At 56.8% G+C, this 24,589-nt stretch overlaps 1 protein-coding gene across 1 annotated transcript; it reads right to left on the reverse strand.

Moving 5' to 3' along the window:
- Positions 1 to 12,441: 12,441 nt before the first annotated feature.
- On the reverse strand, positions 12,442 to 23,082 carry CBX6 (chromobox 6). The gene is made up of 5 exons (XM_075553577.1): positions 22,607 to 23,082; positions 22,396 to 22,439; positions 22,178 to 22,243; positions 22,012 to 22,078; positions 12,442 to 17,300 (listed from the first exon to the last, which is right to left on the reverse strand). The coding sequence occupies exons 1-5, from the start codon at positions 22,673 to 22,675 to the stop codon at positions 16,299 to 16,301; spliced, it is 1,248 nt and encodes a 415-aa protein (XP_075409692.1). The 5' UTR covers positions 22,676 to 23,082; the 3' UTR covers positions 12,442 to 16,298.
- Positions 23,083 to 24,589: the final 1,507 nt, after the last annotated feature.

The following is a 24,589-nucleotide window of genomic DNA, read 5'->3' on the forward strand; positions in this document are numbered from 1 at the left end:
TCGTGAGGGTCAGGCAGTGCCGCCCAGCAGCCTCTGGTCCCGCTGTTCGTGGGGTTGGGGTGCCTTGGATTGGGGGTGACTCGGTGCAGTTCACGTGGGCAGTCACCCTTGACCACAGGTCTGCCAAAAATGCACAGCCTCCTTTGAAGGCAGCTGATGGCAGAGGAACGTGATGGGCAAGTTAGAGGCAAGGAGGGGTCCGGGCCTTCTCGGAGTGGCCATTCTTGTGGGTCCAGCGAGCGAGGTGCCAAGGCCACCTGGCAGCAACTCCTTCGGCACCATCTGCTTCCTGATGGAGCTCAAGGGCCATGGGGGAGGTGGTGCAGCCTGGGGGACAGATCCCAGAGGCTCCGAGAGAGCACAGGCACCCGGCCAGGTGGCGATGGCGGTGGTTGGGGGAATGAGAGAGTCTAACAATCCTGCTCCCTCCCCGGTCCCACCCTGAGCTGCCTTCCCTTCTCCTGGCCACCCTGGGGTGGGAATGGAGTGGATCTCCCTCTTCTCTGAAGTCCACCTGCCACCAGCCCCAGCTGCAGCCACGAGCGAGTCACCCCAGTCCCGAGTTTATTTTTCACAGCAAAGTAGCCAAGATGTAGTGAGGGTAGGTTTTTTTTTTTTCTCAAGGGCCCGCAGCTGTGAGTGAGATGGGGACGTTTGATGGAGCGATGAAAGTCAACACCCAACGGGCGCTCACTGTGTCTACGTGGCCCTTCATCTCAGCCACGAAAAGACCCCAACGGGATCCCCGGCCCCATGTAACAGGTTGTAACACTGCCGTTCAGAGAGGTTAAGCAACTTGCTCCAGGTGGCTCAGCTGCTAAGTTGTGAGGCTGGGGTTCAAACCCAGTCATGGAAGCACACGGTCTCTGATACACTGGAAGGAAGCCTGGGGCAGGGAGGGCTGAGGGGCCACCCCGAGGCCCGTGGTCTGGGATGGGGTATGAGAGTCGGGCAGGGGTGGTGCTGGTGCAGCAGCTGGCTGTAGCTGACACACAGCCTGCGGTGCTGGGCTGGCTCCAGGCCACACGGACTGTTCATTCCCGGCACGAGCCTCGGTGACCTTCCTTGCCCAGTTCTTCTGTCCCGGATGGAGCCTTGCGTACAGCCCACAGCTTCTCCAACCACGGGGTTCAGTTTATGTTTTAGACTCAAACAAAGGCATCTTGTTGGTTTTTTTCCCCCTTGGGAAAACACATCTTTAATGATGTATTTTCTGCCATTAAAATACTTTCTGGAGACTTAATCTAAATAGTCCACATATACTGTCTTTCCCCCCCCCCCCCCCGTTCTGTTTGAGAAAGCTCCATTTAGCAAATTTTAGCAAACACGCCTTGAGGAGACATCTGACTTTCTCGAGCACCCCAAGTGGAAAGGAGAGACTCTAACTTCACACCTGTTGAGGACTAATTTATTTGTACATTTATTTTAATTTTTATTTAATTTTTTGTGTTTAAGGGCGTTTTATTGGGGACTCTTACAGCCATCCACACATCAGTGGCATCAGACAGATTTGCACGTCTGTGGCCATCATTCATTTCTGGACACTGACTCTCTATGGAGCCCTTGTGATCAGCTCCTCTTTTCCCCCCTCCCTGCCCCCCAGATCCCCATCACATCTTGTTTTGTAGGTGGCCTTGAGTTGGTGCGGACTCACAGTGACCCTGTGGGCCACGGGACAAGACACCAGCCGGTGAGCTGTCCTTCCCCAGGGACTGGTCCCTCCGAGATCATGTCCAAATGACAGGAGACAGTCTCACCATCCTCGCGTCTGAGGAGCGTGTGGCTGCCCGTCTTCCGAGACACACCTATTTCTTCTCCTCCTTCTTCTCACAGCTCACGGTAGAGTCAGTAGTCCTCACCAGAAGGACACACAGAAAGCCTGGTCTGGGGTAGTAGAATGCAGGCCCTGCTGGCACGGGGGGTTAAGCTCTTGACTGAGAAGCAAAAGGGTGGGGTCTAGACCAGGCATCCTCAAATTAAGGCCCGTGGGGCCCTATGCGGCCCACCGAGGACATTTATCCGGCCCGCCGGGTGTTTTTGCCCCGTTTGCTTTTTTTACTTCAAAAGAAGATATGTGCATAGGAATTCGTTCTTTTTTTAATAAACTAAAGTCTAGCCCTCCAACAGGTCTGAGGGACAGTGAACTGGCCCCCTGATTAAAAAGTTTGAGGACCCCTGGTCTGGACGAATGGCCCCATGAGCTGCTTTGGAAAGAGCAGCTGTTGGCATCCTGGGGGACACACCTGAGGCAGAAATTGTTGGTCTGATGCGGTGGTGGCTGCTGGGCACCTTTCAGCTGATTTAATCAACATATCGGCTGTGATCTGTAAGGGGAAAGACTGCCAGTTCCTTCTCTCTGCAGAGCCGCTGGTGGGTTTGAACCATCAACCTTTTGGCTAGTGCCTGGGTGCTTGACTGCTGTAATTCCAGACTCTTTTTGGGTAGTCTGACAATAAAGCTTTGACCTGTATTCCAATTCAGAATGTCTCACCCTCCCCTCATTCTCCCCCACCTTCCGCTCACCTGTGCCTTGGATCTGAAAGGGGGAAGGGTGCATGTTAGTTTCCCCTCTAAGGTCTAAGACCCCAGCATGATCCCTCCTAGCCACCCCGGCCACTAGGTGCCACTCCTGAACTTGGCAGCGGGGAGAGAGTAAGCAGGGAAACTCTGGCTGGGCTAGCGTAGGTGTGATCCGGGATTGGTGCTATGAACAGGCAGGTGCCTGGAAGCTGACTCTCTCCTTCAGAGCCTCCCATCCCTGGGGATTTCCTACCTGCAGGTGCAACTCGGACACAACCTGCTCTGGCTGGCTGGCTGCCTGGGGCCTCCCTTCAGCACCTGGCTTCAGGGTCTACTCAACACCAGTCCATGTATCTTCCCTGCCCCCACCCCCAACCGAGCGATTCTCTTGGGATGGGACCTCCTTCAAGGTGACCTCAAACCCTCCACAGGTCACATTCTGCAAGGTCCACCCTGGGGGGGGGGCTTGAGGCACCCTCCCGCCCCGTCCCTTGAATACCTCTCACTGTCGCCCGGTCCTCTATCTCCCAAATGCCAGTGGGCATGTGCCACACTCTTGGATTCTCTGAAAAACAAACCCACTGCCTGTCCAGTAGATATTCCAATTCGTGGTGGCCCCAGGGTGTCTGCTCCTGAGGGGCTTCTTGGCTGCTGTCTTTACTGAAGGTGACCATGAGGCCTTGCGTCTCCCGCGGGGTGGGCTTGAGCCACCAACCTTTAAGTTAATACAAGAGTGCCCACCGTGCATTCAACCTGGGGGCCTACTGAGGTAGGGAGCAGGCCAGTTCTCTGCACAGCAAACTCACTTGCCATTCTTCCACTTGAAACATGGCTTCTTCATCACCTGGCCTACAAGGGCGTGATGAGCCAGACAGAACATTCCGCGCCCATCCCTTCCTTTCACGATCCCACACTTGGGAGTGGGGGTACCTGGTATCCTTTGTCCTCAGCTTTGGGCGGGGGGGAGTCTGGAGTAGGGACAGCAAGGGTGAGGAGAAAGAGACCTCTAAGTAGAATTTCAATTCAGGAATCAGCCGGAGGGGCGGGCGTGTATCTATGTATGTGTGTATGTATGTATGCATGTATGCATGCATGTATGTATGTGTCCAAGTCTTTACTGAATCTGGTAACATATCTCCCAAGGGACCGACAAAAGACATGCCAACACACACCGCTTTTTAGTGGGTCACTTGAGTAATCACAAGGCGTAGTAGGAACACAGCCTGATCTTCCCAGTCATCTGCGCCCAGAAGGACAGCCACAGAACAACAGGCCAACAGGTGACCATGACAGCGACAGCACATCCCGGGACCCGTGGAAATTCAACACAGCCAGAAGCATCTGCACCTGGTGCCAAGGACGTCTTTCCGAACACCCGGGTTTCATCTGCGGTAGTGATTGACTCCGCGTCTGGGGCCTGACGCGCGCTGCCAAGTCATGAAGCGAGGTCACCTCTGCTTCAAGGTCACTTTCTCTGGGCCAGAAACGTCGCAGATGCTGCCCTTGAGTTCAGCCACCCCCGAGTGAAACGCTTCGGAGTTTAGGCCCCAGGGGCTTCTGGACGCCAGCGTTTGGGTGGGAGAGGCACGTCTGGAAGGCGAGTCCCTTGAACTTTGGCCGGAAAAGGAGCAGAGACTTCAGGCCCTCCTCCAAGGGAAGGCATGACTCAGGAAGCCCCTGGGGGCACGATGTGCAGTTCAGAGACTGGCTTTGAGCAGAAGCGACGGAGGGCACCACATGGCTTTGAAGCCGGGGCATATGGATTCCAATCCCAGCTCCACCATGTCATCACCGCGTCACCTGGAGCGAGTGACTCAAACCTCTCACCCCAGTGTCCTTTGCTGCAAGATCAGAAGGTGTAAGCAAGAGTGAAACTCCTTAGAACCAGAGGAGGGAGGCAGGATCACGCTCATTTCCCACGCAGCAGATGGGGCGACCGAGGCGCGTTGTTTGGCACGTGTGGATGGCGTGGAAATCCATTTTGCTCAGCATCATTCTCAGAGACCCCTTTCTGCCCCTGGTCAACCTCCAGTGGACCACAGATGTGTACGTTTATCTCTGGTTGAGGTGTCTCTCTGTAGTAACCCCTGTATGTTGTAGGCTGTTTGGCTCCTGTAACTGTATAGTATGTTTTAAAATCAGGAAGGTGAGGCCTCCAACTTTGTTCCTCTCTTTCAACATTATTTTTTTTTAGCTGTTTGGAGGGGGGAGGGTCTCTGGTCATTCTCTAAGAAATTGAGAATTGGCTTTTCTACTTCTGTGAAGAAGGTGGTTGGGCTTTGGACCAGGGCTGCCTGGGATCTGTGGATCACTTTGGGTAACAGTGACATCTTCATCATATTAAGTCTTCCAGTCCATGAGCAGCTTCCCATTGAGTTAAGTCTTTCTTTCATCTCTTTCCATGGAGGTTTCCGCTTCCTTATCTATGTTCTTCTCACACCCTTAGTTAGGTTTATCCTGAGGTACTTTGCTCTCTTAGGTGCTGTTGTAAATGAACTTGTTACCTTGATTACCCTTTCAGATCTCGCCTTGCTGGGGGAGAGAAAGCCAAGTTTTCACCTGGCGTTTCGTGATGCTCACCTTCCTGACAGGTTTGCTGAAAACAAAATGTGTGCATAAGCAAATGCGGTGAAGAAAGCTGATGGTGCCCAGCTATCAAAAGATATAATAGCATCTGGGGTCTTAAAGGCTTGAAGATAAACAAGCAGCCATCTAGCTGAGAATCAACAAAGCCCACATGGAAGAAGCACACCAGCCTGTGTGATCATGAGGAGTCGATAGGATCAGGTATCAGGTATCTAAGACCTGGAATAAAACCATACCCAAGGTGAATGGGAATGGCATGGAGTGGAGACCCACAGCCCATCTGTAGACAATTGGACATCCCCTCATAGAGGGGCCACAGGGAAGAGACAAACCAGTCAGGGCGCAGTATAACACCAATGAAACACACAACTTTTCTCCAGCTCTTTGGTGCTTCCTTCCCCCCACTATCATGACCTGAATTCTACCTTACAAATTGGATTAGACCAGACTATGTACACTGCTACAGATAAGAGCCTGCAACACGGGAATCCAGGATAGATAAACCCCACAGGGTCAACAAGGAGAGTAGATATACCAAGAGGATAGAGGAAGGTGCGGGGAGAATTCATCACAAGGGGGAATCAATCACAAGGATCAGTCTAGAACCCCCTCCCAGGGAGACAAATAACAGAAAAGTGGGTGAGGGGCAACAGAGGACGATGTAAGAGATGGAAAAAATAATCTATAGCTTATCAAGGGTTCATGAGGGAGGGTGGTGGGGAGGGGGAAGAAATGGGGAGCTGATATGAGGGGTTCACATGGGAAGAAAATGCTTTGAAAATGATGATGGCGGCATATGTGCAAATGTGCTTGACACATGGAGGAATATATGGATTGTGACAAGAGATGTAAGAGCCCCAGTAAAAGTATTTGAAAGAAAGAAAGAAAGCCAAGTGTTCGTTGTTGACCTTGTGCTCGGATTTCCTGCCCCTTTAGGGCCGAGTCCAATGAGTGTATGGACCGCATTTTGTCGACCCGCCCATCTGCTGGTGAGCATCTGAGTTGTTCACACCGCTTAGCTCTTTGGTTTCTTTGGTTTCTACCCAGAATCGGGATGGCTGGTTCATCTGGTAGTCTCTAACACATTTGGCTTGTGGTCTTGGCCAAGAATTTCCAACATATACCCGGCAAGCTGCCAGAAGAACAAACACACCCAGGAAGACAAACAGAACACCTCTTGGAAGCGAGGCTGGTGAGAAGCGAGGCTGGTGAGACTCCGTCTTGCTTGCTTTGTACTAGTCGCCGGAGAGGGGCGCCAGGCTGGGCCAGTGTAAGAAAGGGAACCCCCCGTCACGTGGATTGGCACAGTGGCTGCATGTTCAGACTCGGGCAGACCTGCGAAGGCGGCGATGGGGGGGCCGGACCTGACGGTGCTTCATTCTCTTCCATGTGAGGTCGCCACGAGTCGGACCGGACTCGCTGGCACCTGACCACCACAGTGGTTCTCTTTCTGAGCACTCTGGGCCTGCCCAACTGTTGCAGGCAGCCGTGGTGTCGGGTTGGAGCCTTACCAGCCGCGGATGAGAGTTTCCCAATCTGATGTTTTTCTATTCCTTTCAAGTTGTTACATGGTAGGAGGGCACCGGGAACTGGTGAGCAGACAGCTGGCACTTGGAAGGGGAAGTCTGAGGAGCTGTCACGGCGGATACCAAGACTGGCTGCCTCTTCCTCCCCACGCGGGCCTTGAACCAAACCCGTTCACACCATTGTCGCTTTTGGTGAAGAGGAGAGCGCTGGCTGCCTGGACGGCCAAGGAGCACCAAGGATGGGAGAGGACGCATGAGTAGTGGTCTCAAATCAGGCCACCCGAGTCCTGGACCAGGACCCCTTGATGGCCAGGAGTTGTGGAAGGCAGGAGAGTGGACGGGCACTCGGGAGTGAGTCAGACAGGATAATAGCAGCAAGCTATTCACGACACGACCGAAGACGACGGGACTCAGAAACCAAGGCAAAGCCCCAGCAGGCCGTGCGCCAAGGGGGAAAGCGAGATGACCACCACCTTAATGAGTCACCTTGGTAACAGGGCCCACATTAGCCTTTTCCAAAGTGGGCCCTGTTCCCAGCTTCACAGCTGGGCATCTCTGAGCCTGGCTTCACTGAGAACACCTCAGGACTTCCAGGTATGACTCCGTGGAGCAGGTTATTGGTGCTGAGGTTTGGAGCACATGGTGAAATGGGGAGGAGACCGTGGGGAGGAGGCCTGGCCTTCGTCTCGCAGGAACAGGACCCCTACCACCAGGCTTTGTCTCATTTCCATGAGCCTTCCCAGCAGGGCCCATTCTTCTCAGACCCTCTTGCTCATAGAGACCGATTGCCAGTGGCTTCCATTTAAATTAAAGCGTGTGTCCCTGTCACACACTGAGCACAGCCTTTGGAGAAGGCAGGGAAAACTTTGGTACCAGGCTGCTCTAATGAAAGCCACCTCCCGCCTGCCTTTTGAGATCAGAGGGGGCTGTGTCCCTAACCAGCGTCAGCTCTGATCGGCTGTGTGGCTCCTGCATCCCTGCCTCTTTAAAGGCATTTTCACAACCATCCCCGAATCCCAGTCTGCTGAGGGATCTCAGAAGTCTGGGGAGGGAGGAGGACCATCAGAAACCTGGGTTCCTGTCCAGATGAAGGACAGACGAATGGATAAGCCTTGACAGTGGTCTTTTTCTTATTGATCTTTTTTTTACCCCTTTAACATGTGTGGAGTTGTTTTGGGGCAATGTGTCAAGACTTGCTCCTGGTCCATGTGGTCCATGAGCATCTTTGGAACTCTTCAATGTGTGCTTGGAAAGGATGTGTGATCCTTAATCATTGGGTGCAGGTACCACGCACCTGCTCCTCACTTAGCAACATGGCTCGGTCCCAAAGACCAGGGTGTCATATGAGAATTGGCATCATGCAAAAACAAAAACAAACAACAATCCCAAAACAATAAAAATGGAGGATGATCACATCATCACCTCACTGGCAAATCTCATCTTGACATACTTGTCAGACCCCCGGGAACCGTGTCATTTGGCAGGAGCTTGACCACTGCCCCTCTTGGGCCCCTTTATCCACCCTCACTTGGCTCACATTTGATGTCCATCGAAAGGCTTGACAGGGGAGTCACATGCATTTAGACAACCAATTGGTGCCAGGGGAAGTCTAGAATTTCAGTTTCTCAAGGGAGAGTTTTATTTTTCCAAAAGAGCTGAAAAAATGAGACAGATGAGTCTTTGACATCTCCCTTTTTGGGCAAAAGGGTGCCCCCCTCCCTTTGCTCGTTCACTGAGGATGTGGATATGGCTTTATTCAGGGGCTCAGTTCTAAATCATTGGTGGCTCCAGACTTTGTCTCCCACCCCTATTCTCCCCCCTGCTTCCCCCAAATCCCCCCACAAACACACTGCCACGGAGTCAATTCCGACTCATGGACCGGGTGGAATTGCCCCTGTGGGTTTCCACGACTGGACCTATGCATAAGAGTAGCAAGGCTTATCTTTCTCCTACATAGTGGGTGGCCTCCACAGCTCAGCTCCTAAGTCTGGGTGTTCTTTCTAGGAGGTGAGAGGAAAAGGGCCCAGGGACCAAGGCCCTTCAACAAAGGGACTGACTTTCCTAGCAGTGCTGGGTGAGGGCCAAACACTGAAACACTGAAATAAATGCAAATGCCTCCTGGACCCTCTGCCTAGACTAGAGAAACAAATCCAGAGACACTCATATACATGCTTTATATCAAAGAGCAATTGTACATTGAGAAAACATGCCAGCCCAGGCCAGATCAAGTCCACAATCCCGATATTAGCCCCTATGTCTGATACTAGCCCATAAATTCCTTTTTAGACTCACACAGCACATGCAATGATGCTGAATGCAGGAAGACCACAGGCTGGTGGGTGGAAAGTCTTGTGGATCCAGTGGTGGTGGAAGCAACACAGTGCTGGCGGGGGTGGGGGTGGGGGTGTTGGTCTCTCCACAAGGCTCCTCCAGCTCTCTGAGCATCTCCTCCCCAGGAAGGTGAAACAGAGGGGGTGTGGCCCACCTCCTGGGACAAAGAGGGGAAGTTCCCAGACTCCTCATGAGAAGGCCACGCCCACAAGGAGGCATCATCAGATCTGACTGGCAGGCTGGATTCCAACCCCTAGACTGATTTAAGTTGCCATGAAATTATGTAACTACCGCACTCCCCGAATCCAAGGTGTTCCCAATTGAGCTCACCTTCCCTCCCAATCTGACTCCTCCAGCAGGTTCCTCTGGCCACACTCACCCGTCTGCCTTTCACCTGTTATCCAGGAGCTGTGGTTTGTAAAGGTACCTTATGGGGATTGGATGAAGGATCACAGAGCAGATCGGGTTTCCACCCAACAGTTGATACACATTTTGTTTCATGTCACTGTTTGTACTCCCCACGATGTAACTTCACACATTCTGCTTCCTCCATGCTTCCCATACCCGTCACTCCTTCCTCCTAAGCCTTCTGAACTCGGCCCTTGGGTAACTGCTGTCCTGGGATCCCACGTTTTGAGTATTCGGAGATGTGTGCACCCCCTGGTCTGATTGGCCGCTCCACAGACCTGCCTATTGATCGGCTGAAAGCTGAGGCACGCAGAGGACTGTGGGTTCCATCAGTCTCTAGCTGACCCTAAGCCTGGTTTTTCTTTCTTTTAATATACTTTTGAGTTTCCAGGATCTTCCCTCTCAGAGTAGTCAGTCGTGGGGCATCACCTAGTTCTCAGCATCAACAGTGAGGATGCTTAAGGTTGCCATGGGCCGGAATGGACGCCCGGGTACCTAACACCACCACCACAAGGGCATCGATTCCCTTCACACTTCCTTGCTCCAGGCGGACAGAGACCAGCAGGTGCCCCTTTACGATGATTCACCAGAGTAGGCGGTGGAACATAACCTTTGAGGACTGAGTTCTGCCAGCTGCGCTCAGTGTCCTCCGAGAGACTAGGGTCCTGGGTCCTAGGAAGTTCTTAGATGTTCTTTCCCTCAGGCTCTCAAAGCCAACCAATTACCCGATCCTGCCTCTGAAGCACTGCCTACCCTGGCCCACTCCCGTGGTTCCCCGTTCACAGGCCCTTATTATCTCACCCCAGGGCTGTTTCAACAGCCTTGCCCTCCATTGGCCTTTCTCTTCTGAGCCCCAGCACCCCTCTCAGGCGCTCAGAGGCGCGGATCTCAAAGGATGCTGGGGCCTCTCATCTGCTGCTCCCCTTTCGACCCCTCTGCTGGGGATCAGCTGTGGGTGGCTTCTCTGCAGTCAGCACAAAGAGGGCATGGGGTGGGTGGGTGCACGGGCTTGCTCGCTGACTTGTTAGCTGGCTGAAGAAGGGTCTGGATGTCTGGCTGGAGCTGCTCTGACCCACCTCGGATCCAGGTGCAGCTCAGCAGGGACCAGAAGCCCAGTCGACTCTCCGCTTTGAAGCCAATGACTGATGCTGTTGCAGGTGGTGGCAAACTTTGGAAACGGAGTGGTGACGGCCGTGTAACAAAATGAGTGTCCTGAATGCCACGGAGCTGTATGCCGGGAACATTCTGAAACGGCCATCGGTTGGTTCTAGGCACTTTTTACCACCATTGAAAGATGACCAAGCTATTTTGCAAGAAGTCTTCTTACTCCATCCTTCCCCCTTCCCCAATCCTGACCTCGACCTCATGGCTGACCCTGAGGAATAAGGAAAAGTAAGGAGTAGGAGGCTGCAGGGCAGATGAGCCCCTTAAAGCCAGGTGTGGCCGATCACTCCCCCCTGACTCACCTTAGGCAAGGGGACAGGCTTCTAAGTCAAGTACCTGTTCCCTCACAGCCTGGTCCTCATTATAAATCTCTCAATTCCTCCTGGAGCAATGGCTATGGCCACACTCATTAACCCTAAACCACTAACCAGACCTAGCTGCCGAGGAATGGCGTGGCTTGTGGGCACACCACAACCCAGGGCAGCGCATCCTCAAGCCCCCGGAGCTGTTCTGGAGTGGAAGAGATGGGTCACGGTGCGTCTGACCCCACTGCCGGGAGGTGTGCAAGCCGTCCTCACTCCACTTGGGGACCCTGCCTGCCTGACTTCTTCAGCCCCCGTGTCTATGACCAGAGCAGGCAGGGCCAGCCCCCTTCCCCCCTCGCCCTTTGTTGACCTAGGGACTGTTCAGTGGATCCCACAGGAGGCCGAGGCCCAAGCTCAAAGCCCCAGCTGGTGGCACCCAAGCCTCCTTGTCCCCTATAGATGCAAGAAGGGATGGCCCTGGGGACCATGGGCAGAGGTGTCTGAGACCTGTCCCTGCCTTTAGAGTGAAGTGACACCACTACAGGTCAGTCCCAGGAAGGGGCCAGGGCACCAGTGAGGGCAGGTCGGCGCCCCCAGGTGGAAGGAGAGAGAACTGCAGTGTGTGTGTATTTGTTTTTTCCAGATCTCAGTGGCTCTGCCGGAGAAAGTGCATGGGGCTGGCAGCGGGCGGGGTGTGTGTGTGGGGGGGTGGGGGTGGGACGGGACACGGTGAAAGCCTGGGCAGGGCATTTGAGGAGCCTGCTAGCACCAGGGAATTTGAGGAGGGTCAGGTGCTGAGGAAGGTCGGTGACCTAGTGGCACTAGGGTTGAGCACTTGGCTGCTGACCCAAAGGCCAACAGTTCAACCCCCCAGGTTGCTCTGGGAGAACAAGATGGGGCAGTCTCACCTAGTCAGAAGCTTCTCCATAGCAACAGGGGATGGTTTGGGGAGGGAAACAGCTGGGGTGAAGCCCTGGAACTGGATGGCCTACTCCTGAGATTGAGTGGTGGGTGGGGGAAGACGGCTGGGGCTGCTGCTGGGGATGCAGCAGGCTGGTGGTCTGCTCAGAGGCGGCGCAGGACGCAGGGAACCATCCAGCCCAGCAGCAACAGGCTTGCTGTCCTGTGAGCTGCTGCGGGGGTAGCTCCTTATTGAAGAGACCGCGTGGGGTCATGGTGGGAACGGGCACAGTCACTGCTCCTATCAGCTGCAGGCCCACCCTCTCTGGGTGCTGATCCCAACAGGGAACCCCGCATCCTCCACCTACTGGTGAACAGTTCATCCCCCCAGGACAGGCTTCTCAGTCCTCCAGAGATGGGCCATGCCTCAGGGACGCGGCTGGACTCAGGTCCCTGGAAATTTGTGAGCTGGGAGGGCAGAAATGGAGGGTGGGGTGGCCTGCTACGCTCCCAGGCCACCGATCATTATGGGACGCAGAGACCTGTCTTTCTCCTGAGGAGCGGATGCGGATTTTGAACTGTTGGCCTTGTAGCCCACTGCATAACCATGACGCTCCTAGGTCAGGGCTAGTAAAGATCATGCTGTTTCCCAAAGAAGAAATGATGCACACACATGCCCCGTCCCAGGGTGGGGCTCTCGCTTCGGAATGTGACAATTTATTTGGGGGGGGGAGTAAAAGAGGCTCTTTGCGCCCCATTCCTGGCATTGATACAATATTGAGGAGCAGCAGAACAGACGTACAAGACGAGTCACCGGCACCACCCGGCCCCGAAACAGAACCCAAAGCCCACCCTGTCTTCTGCACCCGAAATCTCTGCTGAGGGAGGGGCAGGAGGGCTGTGGGGAGGGCACCCCACACCCCCACCTACCGACCCCCCTGCTATTTCCTATCTTAGACTCACGGGAGGCAAAGCTTAGCCAGCCGGGAGCTGGATGGTCAAACCACACACAAAGGCAACGACACTTCATTTTAAAAATGAGAGTGAGAAAAGAGACAGCGCCCCTCCCCCAATATAGAGCTATATAGGTATATCATATATATAGAATTCAATCCGTGCACAAGCCATTAAATGAACTTTCCAAAAATTAAAGACAAAACAAGAAAAGATAAGATACATACTTCTTTAAGCCTTTTGTGTTTTTAAATTAAAATCAACAAAAAGAGCTGTCTGTCTCCCCAGGGGCCCAACAGTGGGGACTCCCCATGGCCTCTGCCAAGGTGACTGCCTGGCACCCACAGTGGGCCCAAACTCTTGCAAGGTGGGGGCACCCACTCACCTGTGTCCCTGCTCCCCATCTTGGCGATGGGTGGGAAGGCAGAGTTGAGGAACCCCGCTCTCTTGGGCCCTCTGGCTCCGAAGGAATGCAGACAAACAAGAGGACAAAAAACCCAATAAAAACCAACCGACTTTCCTTTTTTTTTCTCACTGCAAAAGTGATTCCTTAAGTCAGACACGCTCCAATGAGGCCACCTGGGCCAGTGCTGGGGGCTGGACTGTGGACTAGCCCCCTGGGGGGGGGGTTCCACTGGACCACATGGGGGAAGTGCAAACCAAACCAAACCGGAAGGTGGGGCAGTAGTGTCCCTTGACTCCTCCAACAAAGCCCCCTCCCAGGCACAGCCTTGCCTGTGAGGACCCTCTAGCCCTGGGGCCTGGTCCCACTTCAGGCCTTCCTGAGCAGCTGGCCTGTCTGCTCATCTCTGAACTGGGTGGGGGGACACCACCAGCTCTCCCACCTCTCAAGGCCAGGGACTGCTCATCGCCAATTCTTAGAAGAGGAGGCTCACTGTGACCATGACCCCTTAGCAGGGAGGAGAGGAGGGCTGTGGCAGTGAGGAGACCCAGGCACCACGTGCTGTTTGGCCCTGGTGGCCTATTAGCCAACACACCCATTCCAGCGCAGGGCAACCTGCGGACCAGAAGAAAACGGGAGAGACCCAGCGGCCATCGTGTAGTCTCCAATCAGACCCCAGCCTTCACCTGCTTCCTCTATCAGGTGGGGAGGGAGTGGCAGTGGGGTGCTGCAGGGCAGGAGGAGGGGAGAAACACACTGACATTTCGCATATAAAAATCAAAGCAGAGCAGACCGCAGTTCCTGCTAGGTGGGCAGGCCAGTGGGAATGCAGTGGGGGTGGGGGTGGGGGCATGAGAGGCTGGTCATGCAGCTCAGAGCCACCTGGGAGAGAGGTAAAGGGGGCTCTGTCCGTCCTGTGCCCCACCCGCTGTTGAACTGAGGACGCTGGGCAGCAAGGAGTTCATGGAAAGCACAAGACAGGCCCCTTCTCCCCATGGTGGCCACTAATCCTTGGAGCCAACCTGGATTTCCCCAGGGCCCACTGCTGCCTTCTTCCTGAAACCTGCACCCTTTCCTGGCCAGGGAAGCTTGGGGGTGGGGTGACTGTCCTGGTCTTTGAATTGGGGCGGTAGACCAGAAGGCCCAATAAAGTGGCAAGTGAATGGAGGGGAAACAGCTCAAATGTCCCTTACCAAGTCGCCAACTCAGCTCCCCTCAGCCTCTGCTTCCCTGGCAGTTTCCGGCTAGTTCCCTCTGAGAAGGATGCGCTATGGAAGAGGTCTGGCCCCACACAGCAGAGACACTCCCTCTGCCTTGGGCCAAGAAAGGAGGACAGCTGGCCGCAGGGCTGTCCCATGGTGCCTCTGGGGGACCCACCAGCCAGGTTCTGGCCACCACCCCTGTGCAATCACTGCGTTACTTTTTTTTCTTTAAATATCATTCTCCCCTCCCCCCCCACCCCATAGGAATCCCACAAATATTTTTTTCCTTTTTTTTTTTTTGTAAAACTAATTCTTTCACTTTCCTGTCATAAAACCACCTCTGAAAACACAACTTCTTTACAAAAAAAGTCACAAATGACACGGACCCTCTGGAAAACACATTTCTATGGTCTCTGGGAACACCTGTAACTGGAATCCAGGCGGTCGCTCACCTGGTGGGGAGGGAATGTCAGGGGGAAATCCCCTCCAAGGGTGGAGGAGAAATGCCAGCCCTTATTTGGGGGGAAAAAACCGATTGGCACTTGGAGGGCCACAGAGCCAACACACGGGCGGGGTGGGGACATGAGGCCCCCCTCCTCTCAGGGCCCCAGTTTGACATCCTGGGGGGTGGGGCAGGCTGTGCCAAATCCCTGGCAGGGAGTGTCCTCCCCAGTTGGGGACCAAGGCACCCCCTTCAGGCAGCTGGGATCTTCCTGCTGCAGGTTAACCACTACCCAATGAAAAGCACCAAGTAGCTGCACAGTCTCACAGCCACCAGGGAGCCAGGCCTGGGGCCATGTCCCCAAGAGCAAAATGATGCCCACCCCCCAGTGATGTAGAGTGGCCCCAGGCCCCTGAGACCAAATACCCTTGTCTTGTTGGCCTGCCTGTTCTCCCAGGCCTGGCCACGTGGGGAAACGGGGCTGCCCGGGGCTTCGGAGGCATCTGGCTGCTCTGAGCAGGCTGGTCTGTGGGAAAGCCTCAGCGTTGGAAGCAAAAGAGAGGGGGGTGAGAGGAGTTGGGGAGCCCTCCCAGGGGAGGAAGCCAAGCTCCCCCTACCTCCCTGGGAGTAAAGAGAAGCTTGGAGTTGGGGGAAGGGTGCCCCCACCACCCCAGTCCCCGCCATGCTGCGTGGGCAGCGAAGGCTTGGCTGGTCAGGCTGACCACCCCGGAGGTGGAGGGCACAGGCCCTCAGCACTGGCTGGCTGAGAGGGTAGGCCTAGTGGCTCCTGCCACCACCTCTTCAGACCCGAGGGGATGGGGAGGCGGGGGTGCGGGCCTGAGGACCCTGTTCATTCTGAGCAACCGTCAGGGTGCCATCTGGAAGCCTGGGGCCTAAAGCCCAATGCACATACGGGTACACGCACAAACACATGAGGGTGGCGGAGCACACGCACACGGCGAGTGTCCACAGCAGGCTCTCACAGCACCTTTGGTCAAGAACTGAAGGGGGTCTGTCGACGCTGGAATGCCTCTGAGGGGGAGGCAGAGACTGAGCTTGGCCCTGTCCCTGACCTCTGTCCAGGGGGTTCGCCCAAGGCAGAACCTTGTCCCTGCCCCTCTGCCCGGGCATCTGGAGGGATAGGGATGTGCCCAACCTGGGTGGGGGTGTCTACAGGGCCCCCACAGCTGCCAGGCAGCACCAAGAACTGACATCATCCACAAGTGCAGGGAGTAAGCTGAAGGGTGGGGGCGGGTTGTGGAGGGGACAGCTGAACGCTAGATTCTGGGGTCTCCCCAGAAACCATCCAGCAGGACCCACTGTGCACAAGACGAGGGTGGGGTCCCAGAGGGGGCACTGCTACATGCCCCTGGCCCAGCCCTGATGTCTCCCAGGACAGGCCCCACCCACGGGGCTCGGGGCTCCAGGGCCCAGTCCCATCCCAGGGTCAAGACTGAGCCATTCCAACAAGCAAAGCACAGGCGGGTGAGGACGGGGTACAGGAGGGCGGCTTGGGTAGGAGACCCTTCCCAAAGCTTCCTCCTTTGGTGGGGCCCCTCACTTGCTGGCTCCACTGCCACCACTTCCCCCCGCGGCAGCCACCACACCAGCTGCCACCTTCTCGAAATCCTCAGGGTTGCAGAATTCCTTGATGGTGACGGTCAGGAGGTTGCTGGTGACATCAGTGACGACCACATTGGAGCAGGGGGACATCTCTGGGCGCCAGTCCCCGGCCTCGGGCTCGGAAGAGGCACCGGCAAGCTCGGGGACTGTGGGGGGCGCCTGGCCCGAGGCGGCAGCAGCGTCAGGGGACACCCGCTTGCTGGTGGCAGCCGACTCAGCCTGGAGGGACAGGTCAAGCACCTCAGACTCCCGCCAGTCGGGGGCCGATGGGCTCAGGGTCTCGGGGAGCAGTTTGGGGGGCACGTCATCGGGGTCGGAGGAGGAATGCGGTGCTGGTGAGGGGCAGCCGGAGGAGCTGGAGCTGTGGGCATCGTAGCGGGTGGGGGCGGCGCCCAGGAGCAGCCCCGGGCCCTGGGAGGCACCAGCCTCGGCCTTGCTGGCGGGTGGTGTCGACAGCGGGGTGGGCGGGGGCTTGTTGTACAGCGTGAAGGCCCCAAATTTCATGTGGCGGATCTGGGTGCGCAGGATGCTGTCGCTGAACTTCTTGCTCTTGCCGATGACGCGGTTCCGAGAGGGGACTTTGGGGCGGGCCAGGGTCCCGGCGCCCTGGCCCGCAGCGCCCCCGCCCGGCGCCTTGTCCATGACCTTCAAGTTCAGGATGATGCGGTTCCGCTTGGGCTCGCGGGGCTTCACCTTACGGTTGATGATGCGCACCGTCTCCGAGAAGGGCGAGATTGGGGGGCGCAGGCCGGGGCTGCCGCCCTGGGGGTCTGGGCGGGGCAGCGGGCGGCGGGACATGCGGTGGCAGCGGCGGATGTCCTTCTTGAGCCGGTGCACGGCCGCGCTCGAGTGCAGCTTGGGCGAGGAGGCGCTGGCGCTGGGCTTGACGGAGAAGTGCACATCGCTGATGCGAAGGGCCTCGGCCTGGGCCCGCGCCTGCAGGGAGAAAGAGGGCTGGGTGGGGCCTGCGCGAGGCGGAGCGAAGGGCTAGGCAGGGCCGGTGCGGAGAGGCGCAAAGGAGGTTCCGGGCAGGCGGGAGGGTGTGTGTGTCTGCAGGTCAGGGTGAGCAATGGGTAGGGCAGGGCTTTGCGGGAGCGCAAGGAGGGGGGTTTGGGGCACGGGGCACCCTCGGAGCAGCAGTGGCTCAGGCCTTGCCTTAGAGTGAGGACTTCAGGGTCAGAGGGGTGATGCACCTTGCTTAAGGTCAGAAGGTAGGTTAGGCCCTTAGTGCAGACAGACACTTAAGGGGTTCCCCCCACCATACCCCCTGTGGCTCACCCAACACCCCGACCAGGGCAGCCATCAGCCAGGTTTGGCTGCATAGGGCCACAGAAGCCCCCGGGGTGGAGCTTTTGGTGAGGGCAGGAGTGGATATCCATCTTAATGCACCTGATGCTCTCGCTGGCCTGCTGGGCCCTGGCTCCCTTCCCAGGTCGGGTTTATTTGCTAGCCTGTGCCTGAACTGTAGCCTGTGCCATGACAATGGCCCTCTCCTAGGTGCCAGGCTCACTGACTCACAGTCAGATGATGCCCAACAGAGGCGTCCTGGGTGCAAGGGCTGAGCACTCAGCTGCCAATGGGCAGGTGCACCCAGGGGTTCCTAGGGAGAAAGGCCTGGAAATCTGTGGTTAGGTTCAGCCGAGTTTATTACGACTGTGACCCCACATGATGGAGCAGAATTTCCCCCCCACCTGGCTTTTTGGGAAGAACCCCTGGTGGTCTGCAGTCGGCTCCGTGTTGGGCTGTGACCTGACCACAAAGCGGACAGCTCAAAGCCACCAGCCGATCTGTGAAAAGCCGACACAACTGCCTTCAAGCCTGACAGCCTCGGAAACTTCAGGACCAGTGTGACTTGGTCCTGGAGGGTCACGCTGAGGTGGAATCAACTGGGTGGCAGTGGGTGTGGCTTTAGTATCTTTACGGGAGCAAATCCCTAGGTCTTTCTTCCACCGAGCTGTGGGGTCCATTCAAACCTCCCACCTTTTAGTGCACAGCCTAGTCGTTAACTGCTGTGTCAACAGGACTCTTTCTAGAAAGCCCTGGGAGGCAGTTCAACTGCACTATGCGGGGCTGCTATGAGCCAGCACCTAACAGAGGGCAAAGAGAATGCTCTCGCAAAAGAGGCTCATGAGCTGGAGGTTCATGGGAGCGGGAGGAGGGGACAGGGCCGGCTCCTAGGGCTCCAGCTTCCAACAGACAGGGCTTCCACCCCAGGGTTTGTGCATGATTAGGGGGAAGCTACCAGACTGGTGGTGGAACAGGCAGAGGCAACACAGCGAGGCTGGGGGGAGGTGCCCTCAGGTTGTCACCAGGCTGAGCTCCCTGCAAGGCAGGAACAGAGACAAAGGTGGGGTCTGGATCTATGTTTACACCCTCTGATTCCTGTGGAGCCAAGTAGGAGGTCGGGTGGGTGGGGTATGGGATTAGCCAGGTATCTCCTGCAGAGAATCTGGTGGGGGTAAGGGGGGGCAGAGAGGAAGGACACACATCAAGGTCAGTCCGAGACTGGAACCTTTAGTTTGCTGTCCCCTTAACTCCCATCTCTACAGTCCTCTCCTGGCCTGGCACAGCACTGGACCCTGGCAGGTAGCCTCCACCCCAAGTCTAAGCCCACGCACAAGACGGTAGTGGATCTGACCACAGTCCCCCAAAGAGACGTTTGTTGGTTGCCTTATGTTCGGAGTGCCGGCGGAACACTGCTCTTTAGAATCCGGCTCTCACTGCCGGAGATGCACGGCATTAGCCAAGGGTTTTCTGCAACTATCGCTCTGGCCACTGGGTGGCGAGACACAGGCCCCGACAGCCGGCTTCACCTGCACAAGAGCCAGCTGAGCCACCGAGGCCTGCCGCCAGCTTCCCAGAGACTGGGCCCCTCACAACACTTCCCAGACAAAAGCAGGAAGCAGCTCAGGTTTTTCCTTCGCGGGGCCGGAAGGGTGAACAGCGCCTGCCGCTCTCTACCCACTCCTGGGGCGAGTACTGCTCCTGCACACCGCCCAAGCCTCTGTGATAAGAGGGTGTGCCAGATGCCCCTGGGGAAGTGGGAAGGAGCGTGGGCAAACATCAGACCAAGGGCAGACTTGGGTGCAGATGTACTCCTGGGTCTTAGTTTTAAGCTGGGGCGACTGCCTGTGGGGCATATGGCTCTATGGGATTGGCAGGCATCAAAGGGCTCTGAAGGTTAAGGGGCCTGCACTCTGCGGCTAACTAGTTGTGTGCCTACAGGTAAGTTATTTCACCCCCTGGCCTCGGTTTCCCCAGGTGCAAAATGCACCTTACAGGAACCTATCTAATGGACTTGGGTTCCAGAGAACAACTAAGTGTGATGGCTGATTATCCCCGATTGCCCTCGGGGTGGGGGGCACCCACAACATTGGCTCAGTTCCAGTTGATCACCATGGCCCCTGGCAAACCCCTGGTACCATCTCCTGCTTCTAGCCCCAGGGCCTCTCTATCCACTGTCCCACCAAGCCTGCAACCTTCAAGGTTTCCTGTGTGCACCCTCCTTCACTGGGCATACACTCCTTGAAGGGCAGGAACAAAAAGGTGCTGGGGTGAGGTCAGAACTCTGGGAAGAGGGACCACGTTCCCTCTCTGGGTTTTGATGCTCTCATCGGGGAAATGAGGTTAACAAATCCCACAGCCTAGGGTGGCTGTGGGGAGCCCAGCCCTGCGTGAGGCCTGTGATCAGCTTGGGAACCGGGACAAAACCAAACCCACTGTTGTCAGTGGCCATTCCGACCTAGTGACCCTACAGGACAGGCTGTTTACAGTGGTGGATTCGAACTGCCCACTTTGCGGCTAGTGGCTGAGCTGTAGCAGAGTGCTCGGCCAGTGGAACGCCAGGCTTGCACTCAGGAATTAAGAACTAAAACCAAACTCAATGTCATAGGCTTGCTTCCAACTCACAGCGGCCCTATTAGGCAGAGAACTGTCTCTGCGGGGTTCCCAACCTGTAAGTCTTTACAGGACTAGAGAGGCTCATCTTTCTCCCTCAGAGCAGCTGGTGGATTTGAACAGCTGACCTTGTGGTTACGGCCCAATGTGTAACCCACTTCGCCACCAGGCCTCTTTTCAAGAACTCAAAAAAACAAAATAAAACAAAACCCCCAGATTCCCCCCACCCCCCAAACTTACATCGAGCAGATTCAACCTCATGAAGATGCTATAAGGCAGACTAAAATTGACTCTGTAGATTCCTGAACCTGCTACTATTTAGACTAGAGAGCCTCAGTTTCTGGCAGGTAGAAGCTGGTGGTTTTGAGCTGCTGCCCTTGTGGTTAGCAGTCCAGTGCATAACCATTATGCCACTAGGGCTTCTTTTCAAAAACCAGGGCTATGCCATCCCCTAGTGCCCCACCTCCAAAGAAAAGGGGGCAATGTGAGGAATCAAAGCTCCCTGTCATGACTCGCTTCGTCACTAGAGGGCGCACCTGTGCGCGGAGAGCTGTCACACAGCTGACCCCACAGCAGCAGCCAGGGGTAGGTGCCCGCGGATCTCCAAGATGTGTGTAGGTGGGTGGGGAAGGCACATAAATATGTAATTCTGAAAACCAACATGTCCTTCGCTTCTGCTTTAAACCCAAAGCAAACCTTTAAATGTGCAGTTCTTTGGTGGGGCTGGGGGGCGGCCCGGAGTACCCCCCAAAGGGCCACTTCCGCCTGTGGGCTTTGACCCTCTTGGACAGAGTAGAGACTGGCGGAGGATTCAGATAGCCTTCTCTGCGGGGTGACTTTGCTACCTGCCCCCTTCAGTCGCCTCGCAGTCCGGGTGGGACGAGGTCCTGGGACATCCCGAGCATGCACAGGAACCCCGGCGGGGGAAGGGGGGCTGCTGAGAGCTGGTGGGGGGCGGGGTTGTCCTCCTTCCCCCAGACTGTTCTTCTTCACCAAAATACCCCCAAACCCAAGATGGCTTCCCCTGGAGCTGGCCTCTCCCCGACCCTAATCGGCTGTGTTTCCACGGATCTCCAGTCCCCCCTCCTCTTTAGAACCTTCTGAAATAGCTCCGAGTGTTGGAAACTGGGCCTCAGGGCTGTCAGGCCAGCGGCCAGGCCTGGGCGATCAACTTAAAGCGAAGTGATTTAAGGTCAAATTCAAGTCCCCGAGTGTTGGAAGAGGCAAGCCTACACTAACCCTGCTCTAACCCGGGGTGGGGGTGGAGGTGGGGGTGAGAAGGCATGCAGCCGAAATCCGGAGAGGCAGACAGAGGAGGGCAGCGGAGGCAGGTGCCCCCCACCTCCATCCCCTGTGTTCAGCCTGGGAGAGGGTCCCCACTCAACTCGTCCGGGGTTCTCACTCTTCACCTGGGCAGAGCAGCTCAAGGCTGGCCGAGAGGAGCAGCACTGGGTCCCTTCCAGCCACCTCTCAGGTGGGCAGTCCCCACCTGCCTCCTCCACCCCCTTTCCGAAGGCTGCCAGGTCCTGGTTTTTGTCAGCGGAGACGGTCCCTCCCACTCCCAGGCCCCTCTGGCCGAGGCTGGGGCTGGCCGGGGCCTGCTGCCAGGGGCTCGTCCGGGGCTCACAGCCACCCCCCTGCCCAGCTGGGGCCCCTCTGGAAAGGCCCGCCCGCCTGGGCGGCCGCGGCGCCGGCCCTCCCTTTCAGCGCTGGGGCCCAAGAGGGGACTGCTGGGACCCGGCCAGGTTACCTTCAGGAGGAAAGTTTTGGGTTTGGGTCCCCTCTTCTTGGGCCCATACAGTTCACGCTCCCTCTCCCTGCGACAGAGAAACGCCGGCGGTGAGAAGGCGCCCCTTTCCCGGGCCCCCCTCGCGGCTCCCGGCCTCCCCGCGCCCCGGCCAGCGTCCCAAACTCACTTCTGCTCGAAGGCGGCAATGAGCCGGGAGTCCAAGATATTCTCCTCGGGTTCCCAGGTACTGTACCTGCCAAGAGATCGCCAAAATAAAAACGGGGCCCAGGGGGGCCCAGGGCGCACGCCGAGCGAGCGCCACAAAACGTGAGTACCACAAAAATGGCAAAAGGCCCCGACGCCCACTGCCTCCCTCCCTCCCTCGGCTCTGGCCGCGGCACTCACTTGATCGCCCACCCTTTCCATTTCACCAGGTACTCGATGCGCCCCTGAAAAACAGAAGGGGAAAAAAGGGGGGAGTGGGGGCGGGGAGGATGCGGGGACGCGAGGCGGGGGTGGCCAGGGAGCCCCGGCTAGCGGATCGCTGCGCCTCGACCGCCGCGGACGCAGGCCAGGGCCTCGGGGGAGAGGCGTCCAGCCCCGGGCGGCCGCTCACCTTTCGGATCCGCCGCTTGATGATGGACTCGGCCGCGAAGACCCGCTCGCCCACTGCAGACAGCTCCATCTTGCTCAGCGGCACCCACAGCCCATAATACTCCCTGCTCCCGCGGCCGGTGCTGCACCGCTCGCGCACGCGCCGCAGCGCACAGGCCCCGGCGGGCGGGCGCGCGGCAGGGCGCGCGCTCGCGTTCCAGCTGCGGGCCGTCACGTGACCCTCCGGACCGGCGCGCCGTTGCCAGGGCCTCCCCCTCCCCCGGGGCGGTTGCTAGGGAAAGTGAGCGCTTGAGGGGCGGGGGCGCGCTCTGGTTCTTAAAGGGGCCTCGCCGGACGGCGAGAGCCGGGCCCGGACCCTGGGCGACGTTCGGCTGGTCCTGGGGACAGCCCCCGGGGGACTCGGGGCTGTCTGCCACGCCCTGCCCTCCTCGCCATCCTCCCGGCCCCTGACAGCGGGCGCCCTCTCCCCTTCTTTAGCCCGCCGTGCGAGTGTCGCCCGGCCCCAGATGGGCAGGGCGACGGTTCTCTACATTGCCACTGGGCAGCGTCCGCGCATCTCCCCAGCCCAAGTTTGCAAACAGTTAAATATGATACTGCAGAAATGCATTTGCTGCTGCCTTGCCAGGTCCTGCGGGAATTTTTTAAAAACATTGACCCCCCCCCCCTTTCCTTATCCATTATTTATGTATTCGTGGGAGTGTGGTTTTGTAACTAGTTCAGATAAATTAAAACAAAAAAACGCCACCGCAGAAAGGGAGGGGGGCTACAGAGGGGCCGCCGAGGGAGGCCAGGGGATCCTGCCTAGCCTTCCTCTGACCCGGCTTGGGCGGCGGCACCTGCCTGCACTCCGCAGGCCCTGTGAGGACCAGAGCGAGGACAGGGGGCAAAAAGGGGAGGGAGGCAAGGGGACCGCACCCCGGCTGGGCCCCCATGCAGGTCACTGTTGGGTCGCTCCGCAGACACCGCCCTGGCGGTCATATCTCTGGGTTTTGCTTCTCAGGCCTTCTAGTCTTGTCCTGCGCCCGCTGTGCCTCCGCGGGTTCCGCCATTGCTCCGGGTACACAGCCCCTGCGTCGTTTCTGCGGAGGAACTGGGTGGGGGGTGTCTCGGGCTGTCTGCCAGTGGACCCCAAGTAGCCCTCCGTGCCCCACAGAACGCTGCCTATCTTTCATTTGGAAATACTTTTCTGTTTCTTTTCCACACCAATAGTGTCGTTCGTTATTTTAAGAAGAAAGGAAGAAAAATACAGATTGGGTGGAGGAGCGCTGGGCTGGGGGAAGGGGGGGCAGACGAAGGCAGCGCAGCCGTTCTTAATCTCTTCCTTCCTTGACAGGATGAGAGGAAACTAGGGTAACGTCTTGAAGAATATTCTTCCAGCCTGTTCTAGGCTTGCATCACATAATCTCTCTCTCTCTCTCTCTCTCTCTCTCTCTCTCTCTCTCTCTCTCTCTCTCTCTCTCTCTCTCTCTCTCTCTCTCTCATTTTAAACAAAACAAAACAAAATGGATCGCACTGTCTACCCTATTCCGAAATTCACATTTCTCTCTTCATGATAGGAAGTGGCCATCTTCCGGTGCCACCAAATACAGAACCCGAGGGCCATGTTAGTGACGGCGGTGGGTTGGGATGGGGGTGGGGAGGAGTTCCGTGTGCCAAAGGTCAATTCTGCCTCTTGCTCAAATCACTGGACACATTAGAAATGCGTTAGAGGGGTCTTACATGCCGTGGGTGGCTGCAGCACCAATCCTTGTGGTTTCAAACCAAGCCGAAACAAAATGTCAGCATCGCTCATCTAACCAATGTTTACTTTGGCAGAAATTCCCTCTTCCCCTCCTCTTTCCCCCTCCCCGGGAAATTATTATGCTTCTTAAGAAACGGTCATTTGGCCACTGGCTGCCCATTGGGTGCACAGTGGATGGAGAGCTGCCACCCAAGAGATGGATGGGCAGGAGACCCATACAGGGTGTGTGTGTGTGTGTGTGTG

This window comes from Tenrec ecaudatus, chromosome 6 (genome assembly GCF_050624435.1).
Source record: "Tenrec ecaudatus isolate mTenEca1 chromosome 6, mTenEca1.hap1, whole genome shotgun sequence".
Lineage (NCBI taxonomy): Eukaryota > Metazoa > Chordata > Mammalia > Afrosoricida > Tenrecidae > Tenrec > Tenrec ecaudatus.

Coding starts and splice junctions, on each gene's coding strand:
- CBX6 (XM_075553577.1), bottom strand. CDS start 22,675: ATGGAGCTGTCTGCAGTGGGCGAGCGGGTCTTCGCGGCCGAGTCCATC. Junction 22,440..22,606: donor TCAAGCGGCGGATCCGAAAG/GTGAGCGGCCGC, acceptor TCTGTTTTTCAG/GGGCGCATCGAGTACCTGGT. Junction 22,079..22,177: donor ATTGCCGCCTTCGAGCAGAA/GTGAGTTTGGGA, acceptor TCTCTGTCGCAG/GGAGAGGGAGCGTGAACTGT.